This window comes from Pipistrellus hanaki (genome assembly GCF_964339955.1).
Source record: "Pipistrellus hanaki genome assembly, chromosome: 2".
In the NCBI taxonomy this organism is placed as follows: Eukaryota; Metazoa; Chordata; class Mammalia; order Chiroptera; family Vespertilionidae; genus Pipistrellus; species Pipistrellus hanaki.
The window spans coordinates 199,604,869-199,623,758 of record NC_140504.1 but is presented as its reverse complement, the minus strand read 5'-3'; the positions used below and the strand labels follow the sequence as shown (position 1 = coordinate 199,623,758).

The window sequence follows — 18,890 nt, the reverse complement described above, 5'->3', positions numbered from 1 at the left end:
TGCTGTGCCCAGGCCATGGCCCCAAGCCCCACCGCTGCTTCGAGTCGCCTGCGGGGGCTTTGCAAGTCCCGAATTGGGGTTATTTTCTCTCTCAGAAGGAAATGTTTAGCTTCTGTACCTGGCAGCTATTTCGCTTCCTGAGTTCTTGGTGACAGGAAGCCATTTTTTCACTCTGCTCGCACTGCAAACTGGCGCCTGCAGCAAGATGCCACCCTTGGCCATGGGCAGCCTGGACTCGCAGTAACCACGCAGACGGCAAGGACGGAGCCTTTATTTCACTCTGCAGAACGAGTGTGGCTGCGGGGGCGGCTCCATGAAGACAAAGGACAGGGGGCACCACAGAGTGAACATGTTACCACAGGTGGATGGACAGCGATTCGACTACAACCATTTCCGTTTGGGACCATGAACACTGAAACAGGCGACGTACAGAGCACTGTGGGCTCCTGGGCCGGACTCCACAGCTCATTTGGCAGAAAACAGAGGACTGGCCCTGACGTGGGTGTTATTTTAGTTAATGCTCGTTCCCAGTGTGGGAAAACTTGACCAGCCCTCCCAGCGTGGAGCCCACACACCCTGGATGGGTCCAGACTCAACTCAGACAGCAGTGAACGGTCTCCAAACAGCAGAGCTGCGAATGGCAGCTTTCCTCAGATGAAGACGGTGGGGGGTGGGGGAGACAAAACCCAGACAAACATAAGACTTTGCCAGTTAGAACAGTCTGTAACCCAATTTGGACATCTGGGCTTGGGTCCTGGGGCCATCACTCAGAATCGGAGCCAGCCGCATGAAGGTTTTCTGTGCTGGCTGCCAGGGGAGCAGCTGACCCGTCTGCTCTTGGCTCCTCACCCGTTCTGGAAACAGACGCCTCAGACTAAGAGAGCGGAGGGGTCCCCACGCACGGACATGCTCTGGGAGAGAACGTTGGTCAAAGGCAAAAGCAGAGAAGAGGATTCCATCTGGGAGGGTACTTCCAAGCCTGAGGAAGCACATCAGCTGGACAGACGTAAAGAGCCGGCTCTGGGCCCACCACCGCGGGCCGGGCTGCGTGACCGTCTGCAGGAAGCAGACGCCGCTGGCTTTGGGAGAAGCGCCGCGTGCGTGGCCCGGCACAGCTCCTCGGGGGAGCGTTCTTGGGGCAGCACATTTTTTCCTGTTTACTGTTCATCGTGTTTATTTCTTTCTCAAATTAGAGACACATTTCGGGTTGTGCAAGGATGTTCTCAGCTCCCCAAGGCAGACAACGCTCACGCTGCTGTGCAGGAATGATGACTGTTGGACGTTAAAAACACGAGGCTTTCTATGCAGTTCAGTGGTGGACGCTTTGAAAGCCAGAGATCTGGACGCGTCTCGGTGTGGCTGGGCGTGAGCCAGCGACGGGCGGGCCCGGTCCCAGGGTTTACAAAGGCACAGACAACCGGACACGGGCGAGGCCGATGGGCCACGACTCCCAGGTCACCGCTGGTGCGCACACATGAGACCGTGCAGCGAGGACACTAAAAAGGAGACCCAGTCCGTGAAAAGCATCGCGTCTGCAGTCACTCCAAAGGCCGAGCGCGGCTGCGGCTGACCCCCGGCAGCGCCCGGAACGGAGGCTGAGGCCCGGAGGCCCGGAGGCCGGGAGGCCCGGAGGCCCGAGGCCCGAGGCCCGGAGGCCCGAGGCCCGGAGGCCCGGAGGCCCGAGGCCCGGAGGCCCGAGGCCCGGAGGCCCGAGGCCCGAGGCCCGGAGGCCCGGAGGCCTGGAGGCCCGAGGCCCGAGGCCGGGAGGCCCGAGGCCGGGAGGCCCGAGGCCCGGAGGCCCGAGGCCCGGAGGCCCGGAGGCCCAGAGGCCCGGAGGCCTGGAGGCCCGAGGCCCGGAGGCCCGGGGGCCCGGAGGCCCGGGGGCCCGGAGGGATGCCAGCCCGAGGGAGGGCACGCTGGCCACGGCCCCGACCAGAGGAGTCTCCAAAGCAGCTTTGCAGGAAGTTGCCTCATTTACCAGTAATTTAAGAAAATCTTCATTTTGTTTGTGGTCCAAAACCCAGAAATTAAAAACGGGCGGAAAGCCACCGGAGAGTGGAGGGCGGGGCCCGTCAGTCCCTGCCGATCCTGGGGCGGGAGGCCACGTCTGCTGATGGCAGGGTCTGCGGGGAGCCCTCCTCTGTGCCCGTCCCGCCTGGCTGGGCTCTGAGGGGGCAGGGGCCGGGAAGCAGTGCTTTCACGCTGGTCCTCACAGACCCTCGGCCGCCGGCGGGGAGGCCTCCTTGGCTGGTTTTCCGGGAGCAGAGGAGGAGGGGGGACAGAGCCCTGGGAGGTCGCAGAGGCGTCCGGTGAGGCAGAGCTGTCCTCGGACGCTGTCAGCCCGCAGAACGGCCGAGCGGTGTAAAGGCCGCGGTGGCTTCACCTTAGGGCAGGCGTCTTCAAGTCGGCAGGACTTCACGCGACGTGATTATTGCTCTGTTTCCTAGAGGCCGGGCCTCCCGGAGGCTCTGTTCCATTTCCCATTAGAAACGCCGCGAACCAGGGGCCTGAACAGCAGGAGCGAGACGGGGCGGGGAGCAAGGGCCTCCCGTTCCTTTTCTAGGGAATTCAGTCCTAGAATTCAGGGCCAGACCTCTCACCAGGAGGGCTCTTCTGCCCAGCCCAGGCTCAGCACGCTGGTCGAAGGCGCGGAGGAGCCAAAGACTGCCTGCAGCGGAGCGTCCCCATCAGAAACCCACAGGTTGGGAGTCGCAGCCCAACTCAGACACAAACACGCGTGGTCCGTGGTCACCTCTGGGCACACAGAGCGTTGGTGCCCGTGTTTCCTTTTCACAAAACTATCATCTGCTCCACACACAGAACCGCACTGCCAACACCGCAACCTTTCCCGCCTCCCCGCCCGCCCGCCCGCCCGGAGGGATGCCCCACAGGCCCGGCTCCCGGCCGAGCAGCAGGGACCCCTCTCTGTGCCGTGTCCCCTCCCCACTCCCTGCCAGGCCCCATGGCATGGACTTCCCTGGCCTCTGTGCCCAGGCCCCGGGCATGGTGGCCTCTGCTGGCTGGTGTGGGCTGAGATCTCTCCTTCAGCACCAGCAGGGGGCGCTCACAGTGGTCCCCTCTGTGGGGGTGTCGCCCACAGAGGAATTGCCGGGCCTGCTGCAGGGAGAGCTGGGTGCCCAGTGAGGGCCAGGCAGAGGCCGGCGGGTCCCAGCCCTCCGCGTCTGGCCTGGGGCTGCTGGGGCAGTTTTCACATTCCATGGCGATGGCTCAGCGGCAGCTGGCTCTGGTCAGCCCCGGGGAGCCCACGTCGGGGGTCCCCATATTCCGCTGGTTTAGACTGCAGCCCTGAAAGGGCAGGAACGGCCGCACACGCACCTCCCTGCCCAGCTGACGGGGGTCGTGCACCTCGGCCCCGGCGCTCAGTGGTGCGGCCGGGGGTCCTTGGGTACCAGTGGCTCGGTGCCGTCCTCCGGCGTCCAGCTGGCAGAGGCCAGGCTCTGCATGGCCTCCCGCTGGTGCTGCCGGGCCTTGTTGTAGAGCAGCACGCCCGCCATCACCAGGACGGTGCCCACGGCCGACAAGCTGGTGATTTTGTTGCCAAAAACGATAATGCTGAGCCAGACGGACAGGGCGTGCTTCACGGTGCTGGCGACGCTGCAAGACAGAGGAGTGGTGTGTGTGTGTGTGTGTGTGTGTGTGTGCACGTGGCTCCAGCCCGGTGACTGCTGAGCACGGACTGTCCTCGCTGAGCCAGATTACAACCAGCGGAGAGGACAGCTGCCCCGCGTGGCAGCATACACGCCCAGGGACACCGAGGCCATGACAGGGGCGGTGCCATCAGCCCGCCGTTGCCTTCACGCTGGGACAGTCCCGAGGTGACAGCTCGGCCGCTACAGGAGAGCAGCCGATGCACGCCATGTGACGTGACCAAGCTGCCCACCACGGCTGGAGTTTCTGGCTCATTCTTTTCTATTTGTCACTGAGATTGTGCTTTCATGAAACTCATTCTATGTAATAAAAGGCTAATATGCAAATCACCCCCTTGGGAGTTTGCTCGCTATGATGTGCGCTAACCACCAGGGGGCGTACGGAACATGGCGGGGGACCAGCAGCCGTGGGAAAGAGGAGCGGGGAACCTGATGGGCCTGATTGCCGGACAGGCCTAGGGACCCTACCCGTGCACGAATTTTGTGCCTCAGGCCTCTAGTCCAGTTGTAACAGTGAAAACCAGCTAGCCAGACTTTAACCCTCCAGGTTCCCAGAGCCCGTGTCACGCGTGGTATTCGCATGCAGTGGGTGGAAGTAGGTCAAAGCAGGAATTCAGGTTTTCATTGAGCTCATGCATTTCCGGTTCACAGCCACCAGGGCCCACAGCACCCGCCGGGGACAGGGTCCTGCGGGCAGGTGAGCCGCTGACCAGCTGCTCCAGGCACCACAGGCTCACCCTGGCAACCTCCCTAAAAACCCTCCAGCCCAGCTGGGCGGGGCCAGTGGTTAGCACTGACCCAGGAACCAAGAGGACATGGTTTGATTCCGGGTCAGGGCACATGCCCAGGTTGCAGGCTGGATCCCCAATGGGGGACGTGCAGGAGGCAGATGATCCATGATTGTCTCTCATCATTGATGTTCTCTCTCCCCCCCTCCCTTCCTCTCTGACATCAATAAAATATATTTTTAAAACAAAAGCTCTTCACATACTTCACGCATGTGCTTCAAATGGCACCAGAGGCAGCGGCCCGGCCTCCGTGCCCCGGGACTCGGCCGGCACCCCAGCCCTGGCCCTTGCAGAGCTTCTGTGAAAACGCAAGCCCCGGCTGCTGCACACACCTCCCGCCGTCCTACCTGAAGGTCACGGGGGAGATCCTGCCCATGAGGGCGTAGGCCGTGACGCTCTGCAGGTGGAACAGCACGCCGTCCAGCAGCAGCAGCAGCAGCACGTCCTGCGTGTAGCTGAAGCTCCTCCCGCTCCGCCCGAGCACCGGCAGGTCCTGTGCGGAGCAGAGCGGCGCCACGCCCGTCAGGCCGTGCCCGTCACCAAAGGACCTCGCCCCCGATGCCCAGCCACGGGGCGGGCGAGCCGAGGCTGAGGGGCTGTGACCCCTGCCTTCTGGGCGGCGACCACAGAGCCCTCGGTCGCGGGGGACCGCAGCCCGGCCACAGGGAGGCCCCTCCCCACCGGGATGGCGACGAGAGCCAGAGCACACGCTGGCGAGGCGGGCAGAGGGGGGCTGCCGGGCATGCTGGTGGGAACGCAGCCAAAGGGTGCAGCTGCCGAGTCTGGCTGCTCCTCGAACGTGTAAACGCAGAGCCCCCTGCGGGAGGCTCGGCTGCCAGGGCACCGGCCTGGGCTCCGAGGGCTTCCACCCACTACATGTGAATACCACGCCCAGGTTTCGGCCGTCCCCAGTGTGGAGCAGGCAGGAGGCCGCCGATCCATGTTCCTTTCACATCGCTGCTTCTCTCTCCCCCTCTCCCTCTCTCTCTCAAACCAATTTTTAAAACATTAAAAAAAAAAAAAGAAATGAAACTAAATCAATCTAAAAACCGTCACAGGAGAAGCTCAGGAAACCCCCACCGCTGCAGCTGGGCCTCGGAGACCAGCGCCAGGCCTGGCCCCACCTCTGTCCACCTCCTGGGGCCACGGCGGGCACTGCGCCCTCAGCAGAGCGGGCCCCCCCCCTGCTCCCAACGCGCTGAGACCAGGGCCAGCGCCCAGGGTGCACACTCACCATGAAGAAGACCCAGGCGGGCACCAGCATGGCCACGGCGGCGGCGCTCGTGTAGAACTGCAGCTCGGCCGCCCTGCGGGCACAGCACGCCTGAGCCCGGGCCCACGGGAGCCGAGGAAGCACCGAGCTGAGCAGGCGACAGGCTCCAGGGGGACAGGAGGGTCCCGGGAGAACAGGAGGGGCCGGGGGGACAGGAGGCCCCGGGGGACAGGAGGGTCCGGGGGGGCAGGAGGGCCTAGGGGGGGCAGGGGGGTCCGGGGGACAGGAGGGTCCGGGGGACAGGAGGATCCGGGGGGGCAGGAGGGTCCGGGGGGGCAGGGGGGTCCGGGGGACAGGAGGGTCCGGGGGACAGGAGGGTCCGGGGGGGCAGGGGGGTCCGGGGGGCAGGAGGGTCCGGGGGACAGGAGGGTCCGGGGGGGCAGGGGGGTCCGGGGGGGCAGGAGGGTCCGGGGGGGCAGGGGGGTCTGGGGGACAGGAGGGTCCGGGGGACAGGAGGGTCCGGGGGACAGGAGGATCCGGGGGACAGGAGGGTCCGGGGGGACAGGAGGGTCCCGGGAGACAGGAGGGTCCGGGGGACAGGAGGGTCCGGGGGGGCAGGGGGGTCCGGGGGGGCAGGAGGGTCCGGGGGACAGGAGGGTCCGGGGGGACAGGAGGGTCCCGGGAGAACAGGAGGGTCCGGGGGACAGGAGGCTCCAGGGGGACAGTAGGGTCTCGGGAGAACAGGAGGGTCCGGGGGGGCAGGGGGGTCCGGGGGGGCAGGAGGGTCCGGGGGACAGGAGGGTCCGGGGGGACAGGAGGGTCCGGGGGGGCAGGAGGGTCCGGGGGACAGGAGGCTCCAGGGGGACAGGAGGGTCCCGGGAGAACAGGAGGGTCCGGAGGGACAGGAGGCCCTGGGGGACAGGAGGGTCCGGGGGGGCAGGAGGGTCCGGGGGGACAGGAGGGTCCGGGGGGACAGGAGGGTCCCGGGAGAACAGGAGGGTCCGGGGGACAGGAGGCTCCAGGGGGACAGGAGGGTCCCGGGAGAACAGGAGGGTCCGGGGGACAGGAGGGTCCGGGGGACAGGAGGGTCCCGGGAGACAGGAGGGTCCGGGGGACAGGAGGGTCCGGGGGACAGGAGGGTCCGGGGGGGCAGGAGGATCCGGGGGACAGGAGGGTCCGGGGGGCAGGAGGGTCCGGGGGGGCAGGAGGGTCCGGGGGACAGGAGGGTCTGGGGGGCCAGGAGGGGCCTGGGGGCCAGGAGGGGCCGGGGGGCCAGGAGGGGCCGGGGGGACAGGAGGACTGTGCCCTGAGTCACCGCCAGGCCGTGGGAGGACAGGTGGCCAGTTCGGCCTCCAGGGGCAGCAGGCTCTCCTCCCGGCCCTCGCGGCCACTTTAGAGCCCCCCGCACCTGGGGAGCGGCAGATCTGGCACCGGCCGGCCTGGACGCGGTGACACTTACGAGAACCGGTACTTGTCCCCGCTGAGCAGCTTCTTTGAGAAAACGTTCTGCAAACTGGAGCAAAGGGGGGAAGCGGTTACCGTCCACGGGATGTGGGGAACAAAATGGACGAGCGCCTGCAGCCTTCCCCAGGCGAGTGGAGCTATGGGCCTGCGGCCACCCAGCTCAGCTCCCCAATAAGAGCCCCCCTAAACCAGCACCGCCGCGGGCCGGCACCCAGGAACGGAACAGGAGCTCAGGCTCACGAACTCCGGAGGGGACAGTCACATGGGAAACCACACACACACACCGCACGCACGCACGCACGTGCACACGCACACACACGCACACTCGGCCAAAGAGAAAGCCAGGCGTGTCCATCCGGGAAGGAAGTGCGTGTTCTGATTCAGGGAAAACCTGGCGAGGACAGGCGCTCTCAGTGCGGACAGGAACGCTCACGGCCAGGCCTGGAACCAGAACAATGGCTCTGGAGACACTGACAACCCAGACCGGAGTCAGGCACAGCCGTGGGCTCTGCTCCCTTCAGGAAATGGGGGGAGGTGAGGAGGACGGCCAGCAGGGCTCAGTGGCTGAGCGTCGACCTGGGAACCAGGAGGTCACGGTTCCATGGTTCCATTCCCCGTCAGGGCACATGTGGGGCATGCAGGAGGCAGCCGGTCAGTGATTCTCATCAGTGATGTTCATTTCTCTCCCTCTCTCTTCCTCTCTGACATCAATAAAAACATATCATTAAAGAAAAAAAAAGTAATTGGAGGGAGGTTCCTGGAAAAAGACACCTCCTGTGACTTAAAAGGCTGGGGGTGGAGGCCGCAGAACGGAGGCTGCGGGGTGTGTGATGAAAGAGGTGGTCGGTCGGTCGGTCGGTCAGTCAGTAGTGCTTCTGGGAGCCACAGAGGCAGGGCCCCGCCTCCGAGGGTTGGAGGTGGAATTAACGGTGTTCACTTTCTTAGCAGGATTCTTCAAAACCTCAAACCGCACTTTGGTGGTGACAGCAACCCTGACCCCTACCCCCGACCCCTGTGGTGGTGTTTCCTCCTCTCTCAGCAAAAGGACAAGCTGGACAAGAGCTGGTGCTGAGCTGCTGGGCTGACTGCGGGGCGGCCTCACCAGCACTCACGCGGTGAGACTCCAGACGCGGCCACACGGCAGCCGGACGCGGCGCGGCCTCGGGGACCGGGCTCCCTGCACCCGGCACGTGGCAGCCCGCCGTGGCATGAACGTTCTGAAGCACCAGGCCCTGAACCACCACGCTCCAGCTCGTTCTCGGAGGAAAAGGGACCTCACTGAGGAAGAGGCGGCACCAGACGCACCGGCCAGGCTTTGGGCCGTGGGAGGAACTGAGCTGCTCTGACTGATGCTCCGTCACCAGTGAGGAGTGAGCAGCCCCCGGCACCCGGGGTCCCCAGCTCCGTCCCACGCTCCCCGGACTCACCAGTCCATGATGTTGGTGGACAGTGCGGCAGAGAAGCCCAGGATGTTGAAGCTCATCTCAGTGGCTGTGCACAGGGCCAGGCCTCCCATGACAGGGACCAGGGAGAGGTTGACCAGCAGGCCTGAGAGGAGGACCGGCTGTGACCCTGGCTATGGCCCCGAAGCCCGGCTGGACCCCAGCTGTGACCCCGGAGCCTGGATGTGACCATGACTGTGACCCTGGCTGTGACCCTGGCTGTGACCCCGGAGCCCGGCTGTGACCCCGGCTGTGACCTGGGGGCCCGGCTGTGACCATGTGTGGCCCCGACGCTCCTCTGGAAGCCATGCTGCTTCCTGCTTTCCCAGGAGAGCCGGCCCCGCCTTCATCCAGAGCCGGCGCCTGGTCTCTGTGCTGGAGGGAGGCCGAGGCGCAAGAGCCCGCCCCCTCAATGCCAGGCCCTGGGTGACCCCCAGGCTCCACAATCCTCACCGGCAAACAGGAGAGGAAGGGAGACGGGCTCCAGGGATTCTATTAAAAGGAGAAACGGGGGGGGAGGGCCTCAATGTCTGACTCCCAGAGGTTTATTCCTTTTCTTTCTGCGCCTGAACCCCGGCGTGAAGGAGAGATAGTCCTCAGTATGGGAGGACCACGCCCACGAGCAGGGACCTCAGGCTCCGCTGCTGCCGTCAGGGCAGCGTGGGCGAGGGCCGGGCCCTTCCTGCTCAGCAGAGGCGGCGGCGCAGCCTCAGATCACGGCCACGGCCTCGGCCCCGGGCCCCGCTGCCCGGAGCACAGCTCAGATACCCCAGGCAGTGCTGCCGGCCAGCAAGCCCACGGCCTGAGAACCCCCGGCCGCGGCCTCATCCCCGGGCCCTGTGCCCTCTGCCCGGGACTCTGCTGAGGACGGCGCGTGAAGCCGAGGGCCGGGACCCGGGACGCTGTGCGCTGCCCTCCTTCAGGACGCCGCGTGCCTTCTGCTAATTCCACCCAGACCTCCTCTCCGTCCTCGGAGCCGCTGCAGCAGGCGGGCGGGGCGCTCACCCGTGTACTCCCCCAGGATCATGCGGGACATGATCACGGTGAAGACGGGGGCGGAGCTCTTCACTGTCTCGGCGAACGACACCGCCACGTTCTTGAGGCTGACCAGGCCCAGCACCACCGTGGCGAACCTGGGGAGAAGCGGAGGGCGGTCGGACGGGCGAGTCCCGGTGGCTCTCGGCCACACCGCCCCGCACGCTCCGCTGGGTCCGGCTCAGGAGGCGCCGCGCCTGCAGGGACCGCGGTGGCTGGAGCGCGGGCCCCGCAGGAGGCCCCTCACCCTGACCCACGACTGACCCAGTGCGGCCGCTCCAGGCAGGACCGCTGGGCACCGAGGCCCACGGCCAGGGCCAGTGCTGCCCCGAAACGCAGGCCTGAGAGTCTGCACGGAACTCACCTGACCACAAGGTGCCGTCACTCGGCTGGCCGCTCGCTCTCAGTGACGGGAAAGGCATTTTATTTTATTTTGTTTGTTCTGTTAAACCTGTCGTTATTAATTTTTTTGAGAGAGAGAGAGAGGAAGGGAGAGGGATAGGAAGATAGAACCATCCATGAGAGAGTAACACCACTGATCGGCTGCCTCCTGCACACTCCCCACAGGGGCTGGAGCCCGCAACCTGGGCCTGTGCCCTGACCAGATCGGAGAGGAGGCCTCTTGGTTCCTGGGTTGATCTCAACCGCTGAGCTACACCAGCCAGATGGTAAAGGCTTTTATTTTAGTTATTTTATTTTTTAAATATCTTTACGTTTAATCCTCACCTGAGGATATTTCCCATTGATTTTCAGGGAGACTAGAAAAGAGAAGGGAAAACAGAGAGAAGCACATCGATTGGTTGCCTCCTGCCCACGCCCTGACCAGGTGCCCTTGACAGGAATCCAAACCGGACCCTTTGGTTCACAGGCTGAAGCTCTACCCACTGAGCCACACTGGGAGGGAGGGAAGGCATTTCACATAACACCCCGCACCGGACGCCGGCCTCACCTCATGAGGCCCACAAACAGCATGGTCATGAGGAAGTTGGGCGGGTAGGTGAGCCGGACCTTGTGCTGGTGCAGGCAGCAGGGCACGAAGATCTTCAGGCAGCCGATGCACGTGGTGGACAGCATCTGCACGGCGCCTGGGGAGGGGTGATGAGTTGCAGCCGGGGCCCCGCCCATCCACCTGTGCCCTCACCCAGTCCTGTGCCCACCCTCACCCGGCCGTGCCGCCCTCACCCAGCCCCGTGCCCGCCCTCACCCGGCCCCGTGCCCACCCTCACCCGGCCCCGTGCCCGCCCTCACCCGGCCGTGCCCGCCCTCACCCGGCTCCATGCCCGCCCTCACCCGGCCGTGCCCGCCCTCACCCGGCCGTGCCCGCCCTCACCCGGCTCCATGCCCGCCCTCACCCGGCCGTGCCCGCCCTCACCCGGCCGTGCCCGCCCTCACCCAACATGCTGGGCTCGCCCTCCAGCAGCGAGAGGATGTACTTGTTGAGGAAGAGGGTGCAGAAGCTGAGGAAGAACCAGAGCGTGAGGTAGAGCAGCGCCCGCGAGCTCCACACGCCCAGGTCGGCCTCGATGACCGTGGTCTCGGTGATGGTGACGGTGAGCACGCCCTCCTCGGTGGTGCTGGCGCTCTTGGCCAAGAGAATCCTCTCACTCCGGGGGCCGAGCAGGGAGCCCCAGCCGAGGGCCGGCTTCCCCCGCGGCGGCTCCTGGGGGCAGGGGGCCGGCTCCGCGGGCTTGGCCGGCGCCGCCATGGTGTCCCCGCGGCGTCCTTAGGTGGAAGGACCCACGCCGTGCCCTGGGGTCCGCGGCCGCCTCGTCTGGACAGCGGGCTCGGGGCTCCTGCGGCCGTGTCCGCCCCCACAAGCTTTCATCTCAGGCGAACCTGCAAGCAGGGGTGCGCTCATGTCCAGATCCCGTGTCCCCCAAACCCAACCTCCAACAGCCCGCCCGCCTCAAGGCCCAAGCCCTGGCCCAGCTCCAAGCCCAGCTGTCCAGGCCCAGACCCAGCCCGGCTCTGCACCCAGCTGCTCAGGCCCAGGCCCAGCCCGGTTCTGAGATCATCTACTCAGGCTCAGACCCAGGCCCAGGCCCAGACCCGGCTCCGAGCCCGGCTGCTCAGGCCCAGGCCCAGCCCGGCTCCGAGCCCAGCTGCTCAGGCCCAGGCCCAGCCCGGCTCCGAGCCCGGCTGCTCAGGCCCAGGCCCAGCCCGGCTCCGAGCCCGGCTGCTCAGGCCCAGGCCCAGCCCGGCTCCGAGCCCGGCCGCTCAGGCCCAGGCCCAGCCCGGCTCCAAGCCCGGCTGCTCAGGCAGGATCCGGAGTCTCCCTGCCCATGGCTCCGGGACCCCTGGCCCTGGAGACCCGCCGGCTACTGCTCTGCGGCCGCCCAGCTGGGCCCAGGCCTGGCCGGCAAGTCCTGACTTGGAGGCCCGGACAGCACTGGGGGGGGGGGGGAGAGGGGGTACACAGAGGGGGGGAGGGGGGGCACAGGCCCTTCCTCCCTCCCTCACACAACAAGCTGCAGTTACACTCCGTGTCCGGAACTCGGGCAGGGAGGCGGGCAGAGGGCGGTGGCCGCACGTCTCGGTACGTCTGACCAGCCCGCGCCTCACAACCCGCACCCGCCCTGCTCCCCAAACTGTGGGCGCCTCCCCCAACCCGGTGCCTCGCTGACCAGGGCCCACAGCCTCGGGCTGCATGCCCCTCCTCCACGTACGGCAGCCGTCGGTTCCCGAGGGGCCCAGCACATGACGGGCCCAGTCACACCGGACCACACCGGACCGGACCGGACCGGACCCGCCTTTCCATGCCCGCGAGCAGAGCCAGGCCCAGCGAGCCCAGACGGCCTCACCCCGACACTCTCCGTGACACTGGAGCCCCACAAACAGCCCGCCCCCTCTGGCCCCCGGGACCGGTCTTCCCGGCAGCGAGGGGACAGCACCGAGTCTGCACGGCTCCCGCCCTCGTCCAGGCGCCTGGAGGACCGCGAGGCTCCGACGTCTCTCAGCCGAGCGTGGACGCCACTCGGGTCCTCGCTCCTCAGCGGCCCAGAGAGCCTCCCGCCGCCGCGTTTTCCTCGGGTAAACCGCCGGCGGGCCGAGGCGAGGAGCCCGCGGAGGGGGGACCCTCCAGGGCCCAAACCAGGAGGAACTTAGCGCAGAGCCGCCCGCTGAGATGGCGAGATCAGAGAGGTGGCCCCGCCGTGACCCGCCCCCCGACAAGAGACCAGAACCTTCTGTGGGCGACTGAACAGCCTCGGGCTCCTGGCCACCCTCCACCCCACGCAGCGGAGGGCAGGAGCAGACGGGGGGAGGAGGGAGGGCCGTCTGTGGGTGCAGCCCCTGGAGACACCGGAGTAAGCTCAGCAGAAAGGCCCTGGCACTCCCCACAGGAGGCGCAGACCCGGCTCCCAGGGATCTGGGCAGGGGGGGCGGGGAGCGCGCGGCTTCGGGCCACACCCCACAACGGCTGCCAAGCCCCAGCAGAGGCCCCCCAGCCCCCCACCCCGACCCCACCTGCCAAGGGCTGGCACAGGTGAGGCCTGAGGGCCTCTGCCGATGAAGATCAAAGATCCCAGCTCACCCACGGAGGGCCCAGTGGGGAGGAACCGCTGGAGCTCAGGGAGGGACAGAGCCAAGGACGCAGGCCCCTCCGCTCCGAGGGGGCCAGGCCACGGTGGGGGGGGAGGGGGGGAGGGGGGGGGAGGGCAGAGGCCACAGAAACGCCCGGGACGGAGGCGGGGCGTCTGGAGGTGAAACAGCCGCTGAGACGAACCTGGGTGCTCTGGGCGGACCATCTCCAGGACGTCCCCAGTTATGGGGGGGGGGGGGGGCACTCTGCCCTCAGAGCATGGCCGCGGTCACCGGCGGTCCCAGCAGAGACACCAGCAGGAGACAGGCCTCCCACTGACTGATCTGATGCCGTCGCCAGAAAAACCTGGGTCTGCTGTGGCCGAGCCGAGCCGGAGGGGACCGGGGACACGGTCCCGCAGCCCCTGTGGGGTCCCCACAGGGCCAGAGGCCGGAGAGGGACCGGAGTCCAGAGCCGGAGGGGACCCGGGACGCGGTCCCGCAGCCGCTGTGGGGTCCCCGCAGGGCCAGAGGCCGGAGAGGGACCGGAGTCCAGAGCCGGAGGGGACCCGGGACGCGGTCCTGCAGCCCCTGTGGGGTCCCCGCAGGGCCAGAGGCCGGAGAGGGACCGGAGTCCAGAGCTGGAGGGGACCGGGGACGCGGTCCTGCAGCCCCTGTGGGGTCCCCACAGGGCCAGAGGCCGGAGTGGGCGCCACGGCAACGCAACGAGCACCGCAGGGAAAGAGCCTCAGAATCACTCGTCCTGAGTGAATACGGCAGAAACCCGCGGAGACACAGGAGGAAACGGCGGGACATGGGGGGGCGGTCCCGATGCCCCGCCAGAACGCCCAGGTCTGAGCTTCAGGGTCCCGGGTTCGATTCCGGTCAAGGGCACGTACCTCAGCTGCAGGCTCCTCCCCTGGTCAGGGCACGTGCAGGAGGCAACCAATCGATGTGTCTCTCTGACCTCAATGTTTCTCTCTGTCTCTCCTTCTCTCTCCCACTCTCCCTAAAAATCAATGGAGACATGTCCTCGGGTGAGGATTAACAAAAGTATCACCACAGATGCTGAAACTGCCAGATGGAAACCCTATATAACAACAGGCCAACATGCACACTGTCTGAACAGACTCCGGACTAGACTGGGAGTTCAGCCAGGGGGCGGGGCTGGCCAGCCCACCGCCCTGACCCGATCAGCCCCCCGATCAGCCCCTCATTCTGATCAGGAGACCAGACCACACGGATTCGTGCACCGGGCCTCCAGTTGAGAAATAACAAGAATGTTTAGTCTCAAAGTACAGCCCTGCCAGGTGGACACAGAGTACACAGGAGAGAGAGATAAGGACGCTTCCCTCCGGGGGAGCTGGGAGGAGGGCTGCCCAGGAGAACTGGGACTGGACTTCCTGGTCACAGGACACGCTGTGCAGAGGCAGACAGAGACCACAGGGGCCCTGGCTGGGCGGCCCAACCGGCTGGAGCTCGTCCTGCACCCAGAGGTGCCGGCTCCTTCTCAGTGCGAGCGTGTACCCGGCCTGCGGGTCCCACAATCTCCGGTGCTCGGAGAGCGGTCACCCGGCCCAGAAAATAAATAAGTTGGATCCTGACACCCAGGGAGACACAGGAGGCCCCCGTGGAACGCCCCGTGTGGACCCGCAGGGCAGGCCAGGGGCACCTCCATGCCAGCCCCAGGGGCATCGCCCAGGCAGGGAGGCCTGAAGGAATGGCCACCAGCCCCGTGAAGACTCCGTTCCTCAGAACACAGCACAGCCCCAGCGTGACAGGACTCACCCACAGACAGCGCCACGGGAAACGCGGCGAACACGGTGCCACAGGAGGATCTCTAAGTGGCCAATAAGCACAAGAAATGATGTTTAGCTGGGCCAGGTGGTTCAGTGGTTGAGCATCAACCCAGGAACCAAGAGGTCATGGTTCGATTCCCGGGTTACGGGCTCGACCCCCAATATGAGGTGTGCAGGAGGCAGCCGGTCCGTGATTCTCTCTCATCATTGATGTTTCTCCCTCCCTCTCCCTTCCTCTCTGACATCAATAAAAACATTAAAAAGAAAGAAAGGGTGTGTAGCGCTGGCCAGGTAGCTCAGTTGGTTAGAGCGCCAAACCTTTAAGCCTTGGCTGCAGGTTCAATCCCTGGTCAGGGCACATACAAGCAGCAGCCAATGACTGTTTAAATAAATGGGACAACAAATCGATGCTTCTCTCCCCCTTCTCTAACCAATAAATGTTTAAAAATCATACATTCAAGGTTGACATGAGGTAAACGTCTGCAGACCTTACAAACCAGCAGCTCCAGTGAGAGACACAGGTCCTCCTCCCTCACCGCCAAACCCAGCTGTGTGCGGGGAGCGCGAGCGTGTGCACGGCGGGGCTTTCACACAACCCAACACTGGACAGCAAGAAGGAGGAATAACTAAGGAACACACGGGAACACACACACACACACACACACACGCGCGCGCACACACACACGCGGAGCTGAGTGGACGGTGGGTGATCAGTGACATCAGGGTTATCATGGGCAATCAGCCTGGAGCATTTAAATCTCGAACAGAATGAGACAGGCCTCGGGGACACAGCGACGCCCTCCGGTGGGCGCTGTGCTGGGTGACACGCGGAAGGCAGGGAGGAGCGGGGTCAGGGCCCTACTTACCGGTGCTGCCGCCCTCCCGGCTGCCTCCCGGCTGCCTCCCGGCTCCTGCCGCCAGCTCTTCCTCAGCCCACGTGACTGGCGTCTCTCAGGAAGGAACGGTCCCCGCCCTGCAAGGCAGAAGCAACCTTAGCTGACAGGGAAAAGGGACTTTAAGATTCGACAGCCGCCCTGGCCAGGGCGGCTCAGCGAACAGAGCAGCGGCCTGCGGACTGAAGGGTCCTGGGTTCGATTCCCGGTCAAGGACACTTGCTGGGGTGGCGGGCTCGATCCCCAGTAGGGGGTGTGCAGGAGGCAGCCAATCCATGATTCCCTCTCATCATGGATATTTCTAGCTGAAATCAATAAAATATACTAAAACACAAACAAAAAGCCAGCCTGACTCACTGAGCCTGCCTGGGAACCTGGTGGAGTGTGCTGGACCTGGGGCACCTGAGCGCTGGCCACCCCACCCAGGTCCCAGTGACAAAGGTCAGAATTCCCTCCCTCCCGGGCGACAGCACAAATGACAGGGACTGAACACAGGCCGTTGCCCAGCGAGGAGCGGTGGTGAGGAGGCGGTGCTAGGCCAGGGTGGGCGGCTCTTCGCCTTCCTCCTCCTGGACCCACCCTCGGAGGCGCCCAGGCAGGACGGGGAGGGAAGAGGGCCACTGGAACGGGACACTGCCCGGAACCCTTCGGTGCCGTCTGCATGACATTCAGGGGCTGCACCCAATGAGGTGGCCTCGGGGCCCAGCCTCCACTGAGCCTGCAGGGAGGGGGGCTCGAACCCGGACGGCTGCCCGCAAACTCTGCCCGCTGCGGTGCAGGAAGTGGGCCTCTGGGAACGCGTCCTAAACAGACTGCCCCATGCAGGCCCACGCCGGCCCACTGAGCATCCCAAACAGCTCCGCTTCCCAGCCGGAACCCTGGGCGCCACCCAGGAAGGCACTTGAGGAAACCCTGGCAGGCTGGCACAGGCCGCCCACGGTTCTGGCTGAGGACACCGGCCACAGGGGAGGGAGGCAGGCCATGGCGCTCTGTCCCCGCGGCTCCGATTGAAAAGGCACAGCCGGTTCCCAACCGGCACACGTCACCAACTCTGTGGGGAGGTGGGAGCGAGATATGCTGATTTTCCCCCACTTCCCTCCCTTTTCCAAGGTCTAGATTGAAAACGGGTTTCTTTAACGTAAGAACCCCTGACCGGTGTGGCTCAGTGGAGAGCGTGGGCCTTCAGACTGAAGGGTCCCGGGTTCGATTCCGGTCAAGGGTATGTACCTTGGTTGTGACACATCCCCAGTAGAAGCTGTGCTGGAGGCAGCTGATGGATGTTTCTCACTCTGTATCCCTGTCCTTTCCTCTCTGTAAAAAATCAATAAAAAAAAAAAAAATTTTAAGTAAAAACCTTTCCATTCCCTCTGATTGGCCCGCGTGGTGCCGTCTGATACCGTTGGGCCCTGCTCTCTGCTGTTCCCGCAGGTTTAAGTATTTTGGGTAAAGTAAGATGCTTCCATTTAAAAAACCGCAAACCTTAGCAAACTCCGCCCCCAAACAGGGTTTTATTTCCTGGCGCAGCGGCCAGGGGGCCAGAGCCTCCTGCGCCGGCAGAGGACTGGGGTCACCTGGGAACCCCAAAGCCCAACCCAGCAGAAGGTCGCCCGGCAGGATGTCAACCATTATTTTTCATTTTCTAAAATTTTGGGGGAAAACAAACAAACAAAAAAAAACCCACCGCCACGGGTTCGTGGGCGATCGTGCCCTCCGGGGCCCGGAGCGGAGGCGGCGCCTGCCCCTGCCCCCGGGCCGTGCCCGCCTCCGGGCCCCGGGTTAAAGCGCGATTCCGTGCTCGCTTCGGCAGCACATATACTAAAATTGGAACGATACAGAGAAGATTAGCATGGCCCCTGCGCAAGGATGACACGCAAATTCGTGAAGCGTTCCATATTTAAAAAAAAATAAAAATAAAATAAAAAAATAAAAAAATAAAATAAAATAAAGCGCGATTCCCCCCGCCCGGCCCCGCCCGTGTCCGCCGCCGGCCTGGGCTCCCCCCGACCCCGCGGGGCGCCCTCCGCCTCCGGAGCCCGGCACCCCGGAGCCGGCCGTGGTTTCGGGTGGTGCCGGCTCCTCCGCGAGGTGAGGGCACACGGAGCGGAGCGGGGCGGGATGGAGGGTCCGGGCGGGCGGGGAGGGGTCACCCGGGGCGGGAAGGGGTCACCCGGGCGGGAGGGGTCACCCCGGGAGGGGTCCCCGGGGCGGGAGGAGCGCGGAGGCCGGCGGGGCGCGGGGGGAGGACGGGGCCCGAGGGCGCGCACCGGAGCCGCGTGGCCGGCCGTGCCACGCGGCGCCCGCGTCCCTCACACGCACCGGAGACACGCCCCGCAGGACGGGGTTCGGACCGGCTCCCAGCGCGGCCCGGAGCTCCTGGGCCGGGGCGCCGTCCAGGGCGCGGGCGGCGCCATCACCGGAAAGCAGCCGAGCCCGCCCCGGGAAGGCCGCCCCGCCCCGGCGCCGGAGGAGGAGGCTCCGCCCGCCGCGGGTCCGGGCCGCCGCCCACCGGCCGGAGCGGCGCGATGACTGGCGCCGGGCCTCGGCCGCGGGGGCCGCAGTCGCGCACCGGGAGCCCCGGGCCCGTACCCTCCACCCGCCGCGGGGCCGGAGGCCGGAGGCGGGGCCCGGGCTCCCGGAGGCGGCGGGGCGGGGCCCGCGAGGCCTGTCACGCGGCTGCGCGGCGTCTCCCGTCAGGGCTCCGGGCCTTGGGGGCGCGGACCCGGGGCCTTGGGGGCTCGGACCCGGGGCCTTGGGGGCTCGGACCCGGGGCGGGCGGGCGGAGCCTCTGCGGGCGCCGAGGAGGCCCGGAGCCGGCCGGCGGAACGGGCCCGGGCGCGGCCTTCCGGGAAGGCAGGCGGCGGCGGACCCGTGGCGGCCCGGGCTCTCTTCCGGACCGGAAGTGACGCGCCGGAAGTGACACCAGGGAGGTCACGGCCCGGCCCGGCCCGCACCCCCGGCCCCCGCGGGGTCCGCCCGGGAGAGCGAGGCGCCGTCCGCGCGGCCCGGGCCCCACGGAGAGCGCAGGAGCGAAGCGCGGTCCCAACGGCGGGAACGTTCCCCCGCGTTTCC

At 65.9% G+C, this 18,890-nt stretch overlaps 1 protein-coding gene across 4 annotated transcripts; it reads right to left on the bottom strand.

Annotated features, from left to right (window-relative positions):
• Nucleotides 1–255: 255 nt before the first annotated feature.
• SLC35E2B (solute carrier family 35 member E2B) lies at nt 256–18,720 on the bottom strand. Of its 4 annotated transcripts, XM_084873206.1 has the most exons (11): nt 17,503–17,607; nt 15,795–15,901; nt 14,918–14,969; nt 11,003–11,446; nt 10,560–10,695; nt 9,581–9,708; nt 8,561–8,681; nt 7,129–7,182; nt 5,691–5,763; nt 4,804–4,949; nt 256–3,615 (listed from the first exon to the last, which is right to left on the bottom strand). In XM_084873206.1, exons 4-11 carry the CDS (start codon nt 11,313–11,315, stop codon nt 3,381–3,383), a joined length of 1,206 nt encoding a protein of 401 aa, XP_084729332.1. In that variant the 5' UTR covers nt 11,316–11,446; nt 14,918–14,969; nt 15,795–15,901; nt 17,503–17,607; the 3' UTR covers nt 256–3,380. The 4 variants fall into 4 exon arrangements, with proteins under 4 accessions (XP_084729332.1, XP_084729330.1, XP_084729331.1 ...); XM_084873204.1 differs by lacking the exons at nt 14,918–14,969; nt 17,503–17,607 and adding an exon at nt 18,138–18,720; XM_084873205.1 differs by lacking the exon at nt 14,918–14,969.
• Nucleotides 18,721–18,890: the final 170 nt, after the last annotated feature.